Source organism: Anguilla rostrata, chromosome 13 (assembly GCF_018555375.3).
Source record: "Anguilla rostrata isolate EN2019 chromosome 13, ASM1855537v3, whole genome shotgun sequence".
NCBI classification, from domain to species: Eukaryota; Metazoa; Chordata; class Actinopteri; order Anguilliformes; family Anguillidae; genus Anguilla; species Anguilla rostrata.
In genome coordinates, this window is record NC_057945.1 from 41,471,897 (window position 1) to 41,487,235 (window position 15,339).

At 53.0% G+C, this 15,339-nt stretch overlaps 1 protein-coding gene across 2 annotated transcripts in view; it reads left to right on the forward strand.

The window, feature by feature from the left end:
• Positions 1-15,339, forward strand: part of srgap2 (SLIT-ROBO Rho GTPase activating protein 2) — an 81,261-nt gene that overhangs the window by 51,523 nt on the left and 14,399 nt on the right. For both annotated transcript variants that reach the window (XM_064304423.1, XM_064304424.1), the window contains exons 5-13: positions 1,351-1,413; positions 3,955-4,170; positions 10,149-10,277; positions 11,391-11,612; positions 11,768-11,869; positions 12,152-12,349; positions 12,695-12,779; positions 14,304-14,331; positions 15,007-15,037. In XM_064304423.1, coding sequence (XP_064160493.1) covers positions 1,351-1,413; positions 3,955-4,170; positions 10,149-10,277; positions 11,391-11,612; positions 11,768-11,869; positions 12,152-12,349; positions 12,695-12,779; positions 14,304-14,331; positions 15,007-15,037 — 1,074 coding nt within the window. The remainder of the gene's footprint in view (positions 1-1,350; positions 1,414-3,954; positions 4,171-10,148; positions 10,278-11,390; positions 11,613-11,767; positions 11,870-12,151; positions 12,350-12,694; positions 12,780-14,303; positions 14,332-15,006; positions 15,038-15,339) is intronic.

The window sequence follows — 15,339 nt, forward strand, 5'->3', positions numbered from 1 at the left end:
TAAAACGCGTCAGACACGTGTTATTAATGCGTCGCCGTGGAGACCCAGAGGTTCAGTCTGTGCCACCATTCATCTGGATGGCCTTCCCTAACCCTAACCCTAACCCTCTGAAGGGTTAGCAGGCAGACTCTGTTTCGGTCGGCCTGTGTGCTGGGAGGCGTGTGGGGTCCAAACCCTCTCAGAACTTCTGTTCACTGAGGCCCGCGTCCAGCCTGGTCGCGACGGGGTCACGCCCGGAAAAATCACGTCACTCCTGTCTCTGGATCCTCGGAGATCTGGGTGAGTGGCGTGGCAGCCCTCGCGCTTGGTTCCATGGAGACGCTGGGCGGTTTGGAATGCGAGCGGTAATGTGGCGGGGCTTTGAGTGGCGTGGACCCTCGCGCTTGGTTCCATGAGATGGGGTTTGGACGCCAGAGCGCTCTGTCCGCGCTTGATGGTGCCGGCCCAGCGCTAACTTTCCCGTTGGATGGGTTTGGACCCCAGAGCGCTCTGTCCCTGTCTCCTGATGGGTTTGGACCCCAGAGCGCTCCCTGTCCCCTGTCTCCTGATGGGTTTGGACCCTAGAGCGCTCTGTCCCTGTCTCCTGATGGGTTTGGACCCCAGAGCGCTCTGTCCCTGTCTCCTGATGGGTTTGGACCCCAGAGCCTCTGTCCCTGTCTCCTGATGGGTTTGGACCCCAGAGCGCTCTGTCCCTGTCTCCTGATGGGTTTGGACCCCAGAGCGCTCTGTCCCTGTCTCCTGATGGGTTTGGACCCCAGAGCGCTCTGTCCCTGTCTCCTGATGGGTTTGGACCCCAGAGCGCTCTGTCCCTGTCTCCTGATGGGTTTGGACCCCAGAGCGCTCCCCTGTCTCCTGAGCGCGGCTCTGCTAGCACGTTGTTAGCGCCTGTGGCCGTTCCGTATTCCTTTAGCTGCCAGCCGTGGCTGTAACTGCTCTGCTCTGGAAAATCACCTCTGAGCTCCTGAGCATTTAAACTGCTTTCCCCTCCAACAGTTTCAATTTCTTAAACCCTCAGGGTAATCCTTCACAAGTGGAGGATTTTATTTCTTTATTTATTTTCTAATGTTTTTTAAAGTCGGTTCTCCTCGTCAGGATTAACCCTTGCTTTGCCTGTCTCCAAACCCGTTTGTGTAAACAGATCGGTGGTTGTAGTAGTTGTGGGAGTCTGAAACTGGCTGAATCTCACCACTGATCCAGGAGCATTTTCCCGACTCCTGCAGTAGCTGCAGCTGCTGAGTGCATTAGGATCAGACTGATCTGGGGTCAGCCTGTGGCAGTAGAACCTGTGCTCGTTGTCCTCCTGCTCCCCGATCCTAACTCTTGTCTTTGTTTTCTCTCATCTTGCTCCAGAGTAAAGAAGTGGGTCTGCAGCTGCAGGAGGATATGCTGAAGGTCCTCAACGAGCTCCACGCGGTAATGACCAATGGCCAACGCCCCCATATCACCCCCCGTCACCCCCCATTACCCCCTCATTACCCCTCTATCACCCCCGTCACCCCCTCATATCACCCCCATCACCCCCATTACCCCTCTATCACTCCCCCATGACTCCTCCATCACCCCCCCCCCCCCCATCAGAGCCAGGAAGAAATTCTGAATGAGTGTTCTGAGGAATAGGTCTGGTTCTGAATGGTTCTGGTTCTGAATGAATGTTCTCAGGATTATTTCCGGTTGTGAACGCTGATGGTTAGTAGAAATGACTCTGATTGGCTGATGATATATATATATATATATTTCAGAGAGAGGTTTTAGTCTTGTGGAAGCTCCAGAGATAATGTAAATGTTTGTAGATGTTCCGACGCTGGAGAATGCTCAGTGCAGTACTTGCTCTTGCTCTGGTGCAGGCGTGTGGGTGGGAGCCCTGGGTGTTGATGGGATTTTTCCCCGTAGAGAGCGTCTGTGGCTTCGGGCCTGTGTGACACAGAGGGGTGTGAGCGCGACAGAGCTCGTTTGAGATCGTCTCAGATTCCTGCGAGCAGCGGTTAACCTCGCGGGCCTTGCCTTTCCTCCTCACCCCTCCAGGAGGAAGACCGCTGCTCATTAATTAACCTCCTTTGCCCTCACTCAGGAGGGGGGGTAATCGGGGGGAGGAGGGGCATATTAGTTGCCTCGGCTCGGTTGTCATGGAGATGTGCGTTTTGCGGGCAGAGGGTAAATGGGCGTGGCACCTCTTGGCGGGCCGATCCTGGGGCGCACCCTGGCTGTACCCCGCCATGTTATTATCCTGTCTGGGGGGCACTCTGCCGAATCCAGCCTGGCGCGGGGCACGGGCGCGGGCTGCAGCACCCCTCTAATTATTGGGGTGCCGGGGGAGGGGCTGCCATGCTAATGAGTCATAACGGCTGGCTTTTAAAGATCCGCTCCTCACCGCCTCGCCGACGAGCTGCCCTGGTGACAGCTACTGAGGCTGATGGTTTGAAACTGATTCTAGGGTGACTGTGGGGGGGGGGGTGAGATCGCGGTATTTAAAGATGTTTTGTCTCCTCTTCCTCACTGGGGAAGGTCTGTATCCCGTTTCAGGGCTTATAAAGAAAGGCCCGGTCCTCTAATTACCAGCATAAGACGAGGTAAAGATAGACTGGGCAACGTTTCGCTACATCTGCAGTCTATAAAAAGAAAGAATATGCCGGAACACAGCGGTTTGAGTGGGTGAGCTGCTTTACTGTGCGTCTGTGACGTGTTCTTTTTTTTAACCTCACAACGTGACGTAGCAGAAAGAGTTAGAGGAGAGAGCCTGTGGGAATTACTCAGCTCTGTTCTGAACCTTCTCTGTCATGTGACTGACACAGTTCTCCTGTTAAGCGTGTGGTCTGTGAAGTGGATGCAGTGGGGAGAGGGGCTGTTTGTTGAGTGGGTGCAGTGGGGAGAGGGGCTGTTTGTGGAGTGGATGCAGTGGGGAGAGGGGCTGTTTGTTGAGTGTGTGCAGTGGGGAGAGGGGCTGTTTGTGGAGTGGATGCAGTGGGGAGAGGGGCTGTTTGTTGAGTGGGTGATGGGCATTATGTCAGGCATGTCTGTGGGTGCGTACAAACAGCCCAGCTCCTTAAGCGCCTGACTGACTGACTGACTGACTGATTGATTGGTTGATTGACTGACTGATTGACTGGTTGATTGACTGGTTGATTGATTGATTGCAGATGCTCTCCTGGCTCACATTGTTAGCATGTGTTGCGCAGCTCCTTTGAGGAACACTAGCACGTCTTGTCATGTCCTGAATTCCCTCCCCCCCCCCCCCACGTTTATCCCTCGCTCGTTGGACCCCCGTCGGCCCGCCGCTGTTGTTTATGGGTACATGGCAGCAGTTAAATCACAGATTTAATGGGGATAGTGGCAAATACATCGTTAATCAGGATTACTGGAGTAATGAGACTCACTTCTTCAGTATGTAAATTAGAGATTAAAGAAATCATAATGTAGGATAATGTGAGATCCTAAAATGTTCCCCTAAAATAAATTGTTGATGTTTTAAAAGCACAGTGCAGTTTCTGGGCATTGAATGTGTCTCTGGCTCCAGACACAAATGAGTGTTTCTGAATTCTCCAAACTGCATTTTGGGCTGTATATGCCTTTGAGTGCTTTTGAGTGCTTTATTTGAAGGCAGACTTTTATGAATAAAGTTCTGAAATACAGAACAGCAGGATTTTACAGAGGAGGCCAAACCTGTGAGCGGTGTGTCCCAGCCCTGAGGTTCTCAGGCTGATATTTATCACCCGGTTAATAACATAACCAATAGATTTTTATGGTTTTTATGATTCTGACAGTCCAATATTTTCTGTCTGCTCTCCCTGGTGTGAAGGACACACTAGAGCAGTTCAGCTTCAGGACCTGTCAGAAATTTAGAGAAAAGAAGTATGGCCGCCTCCCTTGGGGTTTCATGCATGACTGTCCTGAGTAGAGCTTGAGTAGCACATGGTGAACAGGGCTCCAGGTCTGGATGATCAGTGTGGATTCAAACAGGTGATGAAGACCTACCACATCTACAACACGGACAGCGTGAACGCGGAGAGCAAGCTGAAGGACGCGGAGAAGCAGGAGGAGAAGCAGATGGGCCGCTCGGCCCGGCCAGAGGACAGGCAGGCTCCCCGCTCGCCCGACTCTCTCACCAGCGTCAAGACGGAGGAGAAGCACGTCCGCCGCAGCTCTGTCAAGAAGATCGAGAAGATGAAGGAGAAGGTGAGGGGGGTGGACCGGGGGGGAGGGGGGCAAGGGGAACCGGGGGTCTGGCCGTGGACACTGGCCTCTCTTGCACACCCAGCCAGACCTGCTTCTGCAGAACACTTTGGAGCTTCAGGCTGTTGATGGCACTGACCCTCATGCCAGCCCTGTCCTGTACTGCTGATTGTGTTTTATACAGTTATTCAGTTACTCCTCTCCTGAACCCTAAAATGAGATATGGTTCATTGGGGTCCTGACTCATTCTCTTTAAACGCTCAGCCTTTACAAGGGCTCCTCCAGACAAATGCTGTCCTCGTGTTCTTTTGAGGGGTGGGGGGGGGGGGCAGCAGTAGGACTCCTGGAAACCTCAGTCTGCAGAAAGCAGCGGTAAATGACGTTGGTCACAGTTCCTGAGTAAAAGAATTCCTCCAGCTGATTTATGAAAGACAGCAGTGTGGTCGGGTGGGGGGTCGGGGGGGGGGGGGGGCTGTCGGGTGTCTGTTGGGGCACGACTCCCTGTGTCTGTCAGCCCATGACATCATCGTGGACGGGGTGAGAGTTAGGGTCTCCGATTGGCCAGCTGATGACATAGTGATTGATGGTGACTGGTCAGCAGGATGGGGGGGAGAAATCCAGCACTGCCTGCACACAAACAACAAACGCTCCTCTCTCTCAGTGCTAAACGCTCCTCTCTCAGTGCTAAACGCTCTTCTCTCTCAGAGCTAAACGCTCCTCTCTCTCAGTGCTAAACGCTCCTCTCTCTCAGGCTAAACGCTCCTCTCTCTCAGCGCTAACGCTCCTCTCTCTCAGCAGCTAACGCTCCTCTCTCTCAGCGCTAAACGCATCTTCTCTCTCGAGCTAACGCTTCCTCTCTCTCATGCTAAACGGCTTCTCTCTCAGCTAAACGTCCTCTCTCTCAGGCTAAACGCCCCTTCTCTCGGCTAAACGCTCTTCTCTCCAGCGTAAACTCTCCTTCGAGCTAAGCTCCTCTCAGCTGCTAAACGCCTCTCTCGTGCTAAACGCTCCTCTCTCTCAGTGCTAAACGCTCCTCTCTCTCATGCTAAACGCTCCTCTCTCAGAGCTAAACGCTCCTCTCAGCTAAACGTCCTTCTCAGGCTAAACGCTCCTCATCTCAGTGCTAAACGCTCCTCCTCAGTGCTAACGCTCCTCTCTCAGTGCTAAACGCTTCTCTCTCAGACACGCTCCTCTCTCAGTGCTAAAGCTCTCTCATAGCTAAACGCTCCTCTCTCTCAGCTAAACGCTCCTCTCTCTCAGTGCTAAACGCTCTCTCTCTCAGGCTAAACGCTCCTCTCTCTCAGGCTAAACGCTCCTCTCTCTCAGGCTAAACGCTCCTCTCTCTCAGTCTAAACGCTCCCTCTCTCAATGCTAAACGCCTCCCACTCTCTCTCAGCGCTAAACGCTCCTCTCTCAGAGCTAAACGCTCCTCTCTCTCAGCGCTAAACGCTCCTCTCTCTCAGCGCTAAACGCTCCTCTCTCTCAGAGCTAAACGCTCCTCTCTCTCAGCGCTAAACGCTCCCCTCTCTCAGTGCTAAACGCTCCTCTCTCTCAGCGCTAAACGCTCCTCTCTCCTCAGTGCTAAACGCTCCTCTCTCAGGCTAAACGCTCCTCCTCTCAGTGCTAAACGCTCTCTCTCTCAGCGCTAAACGCTCTCTCTCTCAGGCTAAACGCTCCTCTCTCTCAGGCTAAACGCTCCTCTCTCTCAGCGCTAAACGCTTCCTCTCTCTCAGAGCTAAACGCTCCTCTCTCTCAGCGCTAAACGCTCCTCTCTCTCAGCTAAACGCTCCTCTCAGAGCTAAACGCTCCTCTCTCTCAGTGCTAAACGCTCCTCTCTCTCAGGCTAAAGCTCTCCTCTCTCAGAGCTAAACGCTCCTCTCTCTCAGAGCTAAACGCTCCTCTCTCAGTGCTAAACGCTCTCTCTCAGTGCTAAACGCTCCTCTCTCTCAGTGCTAAACGCTCCTCTCTCTCAGCGCTAAACGCTCCTCTCTCTCAGTGCTAAACGCTCCTCTCTCTCGTGCTAAACTCTCTCCATGCTAAACGCTCCTCTCTTCAGTGCTAAACGCTCCTCTCCAGTGCTAACCTCTCGCTCTCAGTGCTAAACGCTCCTCTCCTCAGTGTAACGCTCCTCTCTCCAGTGCTAACGCTCCTCTCTCTCAGTGCTAACGCCTCCTCTCTCTCAGTGCTAAATCGCCTCCTCTCCTCAGAGCTAAACGCTCCTCTCTCTCAGCGCTAAACGCTCCTCTCACGCTAACCTCTCTCTCAGCGCTAAACGCTCCTCTCTCAGTGCTAAACGCTCCTCTCTCAGTGCTACACGCTCCTCTCTCAGCGCTAAACACTCCTCTCTCAGTGGTAAACGCTCCTCTCGCTCAGCGCTAACCGCTCCTCTCTCTCAGTGCTAAACGCTCCTTTCTCTCAGAGCTAAACGCTCCTCTCTCTCAGTGCTAAACGCTCCTCTCGCTCAGCGCTAACCGCTCCTCCCTCTCAGCGCTAAACACTCCTCCCTCTCAGCGCTAAACACTCCTCCCTCTCAGTGCTAAACGCTCCTCTCTCTCAGTGCTAAACGCTTCTCTCTCAGTGCTAACGTCTCTCTCAGTAGCTAAACGCTCCTCTCTCTCAGTGCTAAACGCTCCTCTCTCTCAGGCTAAACGCTCCTCTCTCTCAGCGCTAAACGCTCCTCTCTCTCAGGCTAACGCTCTCTCTCTCTCAGGGCTAAACGCCCCTCTCTCAGTGCTAAACGCTCCTCTCTCTCAGTGCTAACGCTCCTCTCTGCTAAACGCTCCTCTCTCTCAGGCTAAACGCCTCCTCTTCCAGCCTAACCTCCTCCTCTCAGTGCTAAACGCTCTCTCTCTCACTAGCCTAAAAGCTCCTCTCTCAGGTCTAACGTCCTTCTCCAGTGCTAAACGTCTCTCTTCAGTGCTAAACGCTCCTCTTCTCTAGGCTAACGCTCTCTCTCCTCAGTGTAAACGTCCTCTCTCTCAGTGCTAAACGCTCCTCTTCTCAGTGCTAAACGTCCTCTCTCAGTGCTAAACGCTCTCTCTCTCAGAGCTAAACGCTCCTTCTCTCAGTGCTAAACGCTCCCTCTCTCAGTGCTAACGCTCCTCTCTCAGTGCTAAACGCTTCTCTCTCTCAGTGCTAACGCTCCTCTCTCAGTGCTAAACGTCCTCTTCGTACACCCTAGTAACGCTCCTCTCTCTCGCTCGCCTAAACGCTCCTCTTCTCAGTGCTAAACGCTCCTTTCTCTCAGAGCTAAACGCTCCTCTCCTCATCAGCTAAACGCTCCTCCTCGTCAGCGCTAACCGCTCCCTCCTCTCAGCGCTAAACACTCCTCCCTCTCAGCGCTAAACACTCCTCCTCTCAGTGCTAAACGTCCTCTCTTCTCAGTGCTAAACGCTCTCTCTCTCAGTGCTAAACGCTCCTCTCTCCAGTGCTAAACGCTCCTCTCTCAGGCTAAACGCTCCCTCTCTCAGGCTAAACGCTCCTCTCTCTCAGGCTAAACGCTCCTCTCTCTCAGGCTAAACGCTCTTCTCTCTCAGGCTAAACGCTCCTCTCTCAGTGCTAAACGCTCTCTCTCTCAGGCTAAACGCTCCTCTTCTCCAGGCTAACGCTCCTCTCTCTCAGTGCTAAACGCCCTCTCTCGTCTCTCAGGCTAACGCTCCTCTCTCAGCGCTAAACGCTCTCTCTCTCAGCGCTAAACGCTCCTCTCTCTCGCTAAACGCTCCTCTCTCAGCGCTAAACGCTCCTCTCTCTCAGTGCTAAACGCTCCTCTCTCAGGCTAAACGCTCTCTCTCTCAGTGCTAAACGCTCCTTCTCTCAGTGCTAAACGCTCTCTCTCTCAGGCTAAACGCCTCCTCTCAGTGCTAAACGCTCTCTCTCCAGGCTAACGCTCCCTCTTCAGGCTAAACGCCCTCTCTCATGCTAACGTCCTTTCTCTCGGCTAAACGTCCTCTCTCTCAGTGCTAAACGCTCTTCTCAGGCTAAAACGCTCCTCTCTCCAGGCTAAACGCTCCTCTCTCAGGCTAAACGCTCTCCTCAGTCTCTCAGTGCTAAACGCTCCTTCTTCCTCAGGCTAAACGTCCTCTCTCTCATGTAAACGCTCTCTCTCAGGCTAACGTCTTTCTCTCAGGCTAAACGCTCCTCCTCTCAGGCTAAACGACTCCTCCCTCTCAGTGCTAAACGCTCCTCCTCTCATGCTAAACGTCCTTCTCCACTAAATGCTCTCCTCTCAGCGCTAACGCTCTCTCTCGAGCTAAACGCTCCTCTCTCCAGGCTAAACGCTCCTCTCTCAGCGCTAAACGCTCTCTCTCTCAGAGCTAAAGCTCCTCTCTCTCAGCGTAAACGCTCCCTCTTCAGGCTAACGCTCCTCTCCAGGCTAAACGCTCTCTCTCAGGCTAAACGCTCTCTCTCTCAGCGCTAAACGCTCTCTCTCTCAGCGCTAAACGCTCTCTCTCTCTCAGTGCTAAACGCTCCTCTCTCTCAGTGCTAACGTCCTCTCTCTCAGGCTAAACGCTCCTCTCTCTCAGGCTAAACGCTCCTCTCTCAGTGCTAAACGTCCTCTCTCTCAGTGCTAAACGCTCCTCTCTCTCAGTGCTAAACGCTCTCTCTCTCAGGCTAAACGCTCCTCTCTCAGGCTAAACGCTCCTCTCTCTAGTCTAAACGCTCCTCTCTCTCAGTGCTAAACGCTCCTCTCTCTCAGTGCTAAACGCTCCTCTCTCTCAGCGCTAAACGCTCCTCTCTCTCAGTGCTAAACGCTCCTCTCTCTCAGTGCTAAACGCTCCTCTCTCTCAGTGCTAAACGCTCCTCTCTCTCAGCGCTAAACGCTCTCTCTCTCTCAGGCTAAACGCTCCTCTCTCAGTGCTAAACGCTCTCTTCAGTGCTAAACGCCTTCTCTCAGGCTAACGCCTTCTCAGTGCTAAACGCTTCTCTCTCTCAGGCTAAACGCTCCTCTCTCAGTGCTAAACGCTCCTCTCTCTCAGTGCTAAACGCTCCTCTCTCTCAGGCTAAACGCTCTCTCTCTCAGTGCTAAACGCTCCTTTTCTCTCAGGCTAAACGCTTCCTCTCTCTCAGTGCTAAACGCTCCTCTCTCTCAGCGCTAAACGCTCCTCTCTCTCAGCGCTAAACGCTCCTCTCTCAGCGCTAAACGCTCCTCTCTCAGAGCTAAACGCTCCTCTCTCAGTGCTAAACGCTCCTCTCTCTCAGTGCTAAACGCTCTTCTCTCTCAGTGCTAAACGCTCCTCTCTCTCAGTCTCAGCTAAACGCTCTTCTCTCTCAGTGCTAAACGCTCCTCTCTCTCAGTGCTAAACGCTCCTCTCTCAGCGCTAAACGCTCCTCTCTCTCTCAGTGCTAAACGCTCCTCTCTCAGCGCTAAACGCTCCTCTCTCTCTCAGTGCTAAACGCTCCTCTCTCTCAGTGCTAAACGCCTTCAGGCTAACGCTCTCTCTCAGTGCTAAACGCTCCTTCTCTCAGCTACGCCTCTCTCAGGCTAAACGCTCCTCTCCTGGATTCAGTGCTAAACGCTTCTCTCGCTAACGCTCCTCTCTCAGAGCTAAACGCCTCCTCTCAGCTACGCTTCTCAGGCTAAACGCTCTCTCAGTGCTAAACGCTCCTCTCTCTCAGTGCTAAACGCTCCTCTCTCTCAGTGCTAAACGCTCCTCTCTCTCAGTGCTAAACGCTCCTCTCTCTCAGAGCTAAACGCTCCTCTCTCTCAGCGCTAAACGCTCCTCTCTCTCAGCGCTAAACGCTCCTCTCTCTCAGCGCTAAACGCTCCTCTCTCAGTGCTAAACGCTCCTCTCTCAGTGCTACACGCTCCTCTCTCAGCGCTAAACACTCCTCTCTCAGTGGTAAACGCTCCTCTCTCAGTGGTAAACGCTCTTCCCTCTCAGTGCTAAAGCAGGGCGTTGTACAGGTGTACGTACAGGCTGTTGTTCCTGTGTAATGGATGGTTTCACAGTCTGCCCTGTCTCTCCTCTCCCACCCCTCAGCGACAGGCCAAATACACTGAAAACAAGCTGAAAGCCGTCAAAGCCAGGAACGAGTACCTGCTGGCTTTGGAGGCCACTAACTGCTGCGTGTTCAAGTACTACATCCACGACCTGTCCGACCTCATAGACGTGAGTACAGATCACCACCCCCCCACACTGATAACAGCCCTCACCCCCACACACACAGGTCGCAGTTCCTGTGTGTCACTGTGTCACAGTGCACAGACTGCATGTGACGCCACACTCTTAGTGTGTGTTAAAGTCTTAGTTCCTCACAGTCTCTCTCGTCAATATGTGATACTCATGTGGGGATGGGCTGGTAATGCCTGAGCTCTGCTTCAGAGCATCTGTCTCTGCAGGGTGTGTGTGTGCGTGCATGCTTGCGTGTGTGTGTGTGTTTGTACAGTACATGTGCTCCCGCCTGTGGGCCTCCCAGCCCATCAGAAACCACAGCTTTCATGAGAACTTCATTAGCAGAGACGGACCTGTCTGTTCAGGTAACCTCTCATCCTGTCTGGACGTGTGGCTCCACAGGTAGGGCTGAGTCTGGGATTGATGCCATCCCATTATTCCCGTTCTTTCTCACGGGAATGTTTGGTGGAAAGGCTCGCTCTCTGGGGCTGGGAATGCTGGTCTGCTCTATAAATGGACCCTTCGTTTCGGGATACTTCCACCCCATAGGCTCTCTGTGCCCGTTGGCTTCAAACAGCCAATCGCCTGCTGCTCTGACATCTTTGTGGGTGTGACCAGATTTCTGTTGGCTTATTGTGACTTCATCTTTCTGCCAGTGGGAGGGGCTTCTTACACAGAGCGATCCCCCAAAACAGGACTCTGCACCTCAGATTTCTTTGTACTGCTTTTGAAAGTGCTAAACTGGAATGTTGAAAAAATGACTCACCACCGTCAGGCAGAATGCTGACTCAGGATTTTGATGAGACTCTGGATATTTCTGTGGAAACACAAGACAGCGTTGTCTTCTGCCAGTGTGGAGATTTCTATCAGCATTGTGTACTCAATGAGGTGTTTTATTGCTCTCTCTTTCTCTCTCTGTGTCTCACACACACATGTACACACGCATACCCTCTCACACACACACACACACACACACACACACTGTATTCTCTGTCCTAAGTGAAACAGAAAGCCGTGTTAAATATTGCTTTATGTGTCCGTATTAGAACAGCCCTGAAGACTTCTGTCTCATTAGAGGTGCTAACCCCCCCGGCTGTCCCCCCCCCCCAGTGCTGTGACCTGGGGTACCACGCCAGCCTGAACCGGGCTCTGCGGACCTACCTCTCGGCCGAGTTCAGCGTGGAGACGTCCCGGCACCGCGGGCTGGAGGCCATCGAGAGCGCAGCGGAGAACCTGGAGGCCAACAGGGACAAGCAGCGGCTGATGGAGGCCTACAACAGTGTGTTCTGCCCCCCCGCCCGCTTCGACTTCCAGTCCCACATGGGGGACACGGTCAGTCCCGCCGCGGCTGAGCTGGGGGGGGGGTGCAGTTGCGGGACATGGGTCGTTATAAGACTGTGTGCAGGTTTCATATTTGATGTTCACCCCTTTTTAGAAGGCTTGTACATAATTGGCTAAATCATGCATTTTCTTCCCCCCCCCCCCAGTGGGGGCACGTGTGTGCTCAGCCCCCCCTGCAGGGGGAGCTACTGCAGCGCTGCCAACAGCTACAGTCCCGCCTGTCCACTCTCACCATAGAAAATGAAGAGGTGAGTACACACACACACACACTCACTCACTCACTCAGACACACACACACGCACACTCTCTTACACTTACACACCAGTAACAGGTCCCCACAAAGATAAATTTTCCTCATCTTTCTATCCTTGTGAGGACATTTGGTTCCAACAAAGATAGTATTACAAGTTCACAGACACACACACACTTTCTCACACACACTCACACCCCCACACACACACTCACACACACAAGCACACACTCCATACACACTAATGCTGCTATACCTGTGGGGACTTCCTGTCCTGCAGGTGAAGAAGACCATGGAGGCCACTCTGCAGACCATCCAGGACATGGTGACTGTCGAGGACTTTGACGTGTCCGACTGCTTCCACCACAGCAACTCCATGGAGTCGGTCCGGTCCTCCATGTCGGAGTCCTTCATGAACAAACCCAGCCTGGCCAAGAGGAGGGCCAATCAGCAGGAGACAGAGCAGTTCTACTTCACGGTAGAGTGGGGTGGGGTTTGGGGGTTCAGATGCTGGGTTGGGACATCAGCAGAATCCACTCTGCTTCGGGAGGGAGAGGACAAGTTGGTTTTTAGTTTATCGGACACTTTGAACATTTTTTCACTTTTGTGTGAGTTTTACCTCCCCCCCATAAAAAAGGCAGCACTTAGATCTAGTTCCTATCGCTGTTTCTTCTAAGCGAATATTGGGCCGCATCTTCACCCACTTTATCTGATCTCACCTACTTATACCTGCTCCTCCAATAACACTGCTGCTCATAGCTGCTCCTCCAATCATATTGCCTGCTGCTGAGATGTGGTTCTCTGCTTTTTGTTTTCCTTGCAGAAACTGAAGGAGTTCCTGGAGGGCAGGACCCTGATCACCAAGCTGGAGGCCAAACATGACCTGATCCAGAAATCTCTGGGAGAGAGTGAGTCATCCGTGTGGGCCGGGGGGCGGAGGGGCGGGGGGGCGGGGTCATGTGGCAGCGGCAGAGAGATTCCAGGGTTTGGGGGCGGTGTTTTTTTTAGGGGAGGGAGAGGAGCCTGCTGAGCTCCGTCCTGTGCAGAACCGGGCCGGTCCTGGCCCTGTAGCTCGCTCACGTTCGTCAGGCTGTGGGCTGTGGACCCCCGTCCGGCCCGGTTCTTCTGAACGGACTGCGGGTCCTGGTTCAGTCCTGCGCAGACCCACAGCGGCAGACCCAGTTTGTCCCGGTGCTGTCGGGTTGTGCTGACGAGCTCAGTACTCTGGACCTCGCTCCTCGCGTTGCATCACATTTCAGCGTTTATCAGACACTCTCATTCAGAGCCTCTTACACAGACTACACTTTACACTACACTACCCATAATCCCCTTATGCAGCTGGACATGTACTGAAGCCATGCTGGTTCAGTCCCTCACTCAAAGGTACAGACTACACTTTACACTACACTACTCATAATCCCCTTATGCAGCTGGACATGTACTGAAGCCGTGCTGGTTCAGTCCCTCACTCAAAGGTACAGACTACACTTTACACTACACTACCCATAATCCCCTTATGCAGCTGGACATGTACTGAAACAGTGCTGGTTCAGTCCCTTAATCAGAGGTACAGCAGCTATGTCCCAGCTGGGAATCAAACCCGCAAACTCTGAGACACAAACCATTATCATTCATCAGCTCTGAACCTGAGGACCCACATTCTGCTCCCACACATAGAGCCCAAACTAACCTGGGTCTCAAAACCTCTGCCACCTGTTACACCTGGGTCTGCTAAACCTCTGCCACCTGTTACACCCGTTACACCTGCCACACCTGTACGCCCGTAGGCCATCGGGAGAGAGCACATGACAGGAAGTCTCTTTTTTCCGGACTCTGTGCTGCTCTGGAGTTTTTTCCGGACTCTGCTGCTCTGGAGTTCTTTCCGGACTCTGTAGTTGTGATTCCTGAGGAATCCGCTCTGTTGGTGGAATAGTTTCCCCTGTGAGTAAAGCTTTGGCAGAGTTTGAGGTCAGAGAGTAGGACTGTATCACACATGGAGTACAGATCAGGACAGAGCTGCAGATGAGGAGGGGGTGTGGATACAGGGATGCTGGGGGGGGGTACAGGGGTGCTGTGGGGGAGGTTGTTGGGATGCTGTGGGGGGGTTACTGGGGTGCTGGGGGGTGGGGTTGGTACAGGGGTGCTGTGGGGGGGGGTTGTGGATGCAGCTGGGTGTTGTTTGGGGGACCTCCGTCTGACAGAAACGGTCTGGTTTGGGCGGTGGGGCAGCGAGGGTGAGGAGCATGTGCAGTGAGGGGGCAGTTGGGGAGTGGGGGGGCAGCCGGAGGGGGGAAATTTGGGGAAGCCACCCACTTCTGCCACATTGTTTTACCAAATCTCTTTCTCTGTCTGTGTCTTTCTCCCTCTCTCTTGCTCTCCCCCTCACTCTCCCTCTCTCTCTCTCTCTCTCTCTTTCATTCTCCCTCCTCCAGGTCAGAAGACTGATTATTGCCTTGCCAGGTAGGTGTGGCAAAGGAAAGAAACAAATTAAGTCACACAGTCTAACACACACACACACACTCTTTCATACACACACACACACATGTATTAATTTAAGTATTCAGTTTTCTCCTAACCATGATTAGTTGAGTTTTGTTTTAGTCTTTGACAGTTTTAGGGCTTAATTGTGGACACTGTCTGTGTGGCAGAGTTACGCACAGTAATAATGGACATTGACACATCTAACCCCTAACCCTAAACCTAACCCTAATCACCTGAGACTGAGCTCCACCCATGAGCTGCCAGGTCCCCCCATCGCTCGGAGTCCCAGATCCACATTCCCCCGTTCTTACGTCTAACCTGGGTGTTTTTACGCAACGGGAATTTGAGAAGGGTTTTTTTTTACTGAACTTTAATCCCTTGTTGCAAAGGAAGACTCAAAGTCTCAGAGATTCTGATGCCCCTCCTAACTTAGCGTTTAAGCGTGTTATTTTGGGAGAGATGTTCAAAAACAGTCTGATTTTGTGGGGGTGTAATTTGTAGCAGGCTAATGGCTGTAGGCAGCGTGTGGTTTGTGGGTCAGACTGCAGTTACAGTAGCAAAGTGAGTCTGATCTCCTAACGGCACTCTGTCTGTCTTTCTGTCTCTCTCTGTCTGTCTGTCTGTCTCTCTCTGTCTGTCTCTGCTTCTCTACAGCGGGAGGAGGAGCTCAACCCTGCGCAAACAGGTAATGCTCACCTTTCCACCAAGTGTGTGTGTCTGTGTGTGTGAGTGTGTGTGAGTGTGTGTGAGTGTGCTGGAGTTCTGTGTGTGTGTGTGAGTGTGTGAGTGTGCTGGAGTTCTGTGTGTGTGTGTGTGTGTGTGTGCCTGTGTGTGTCTGTCGTGTGTGTGTGTGTGCGTGCGCGCCTCTGTGTGTGTGTGTGTGTGTGCGTGTGTGCGTGCGTGTGTGTGTGTGTGTGTGTGTGTGTGTGCGTGCGCGCCTCTGTGTGTGTGCGTGTGTGCGTGTGTGTGTGCGTGCGTGCGTGCCTC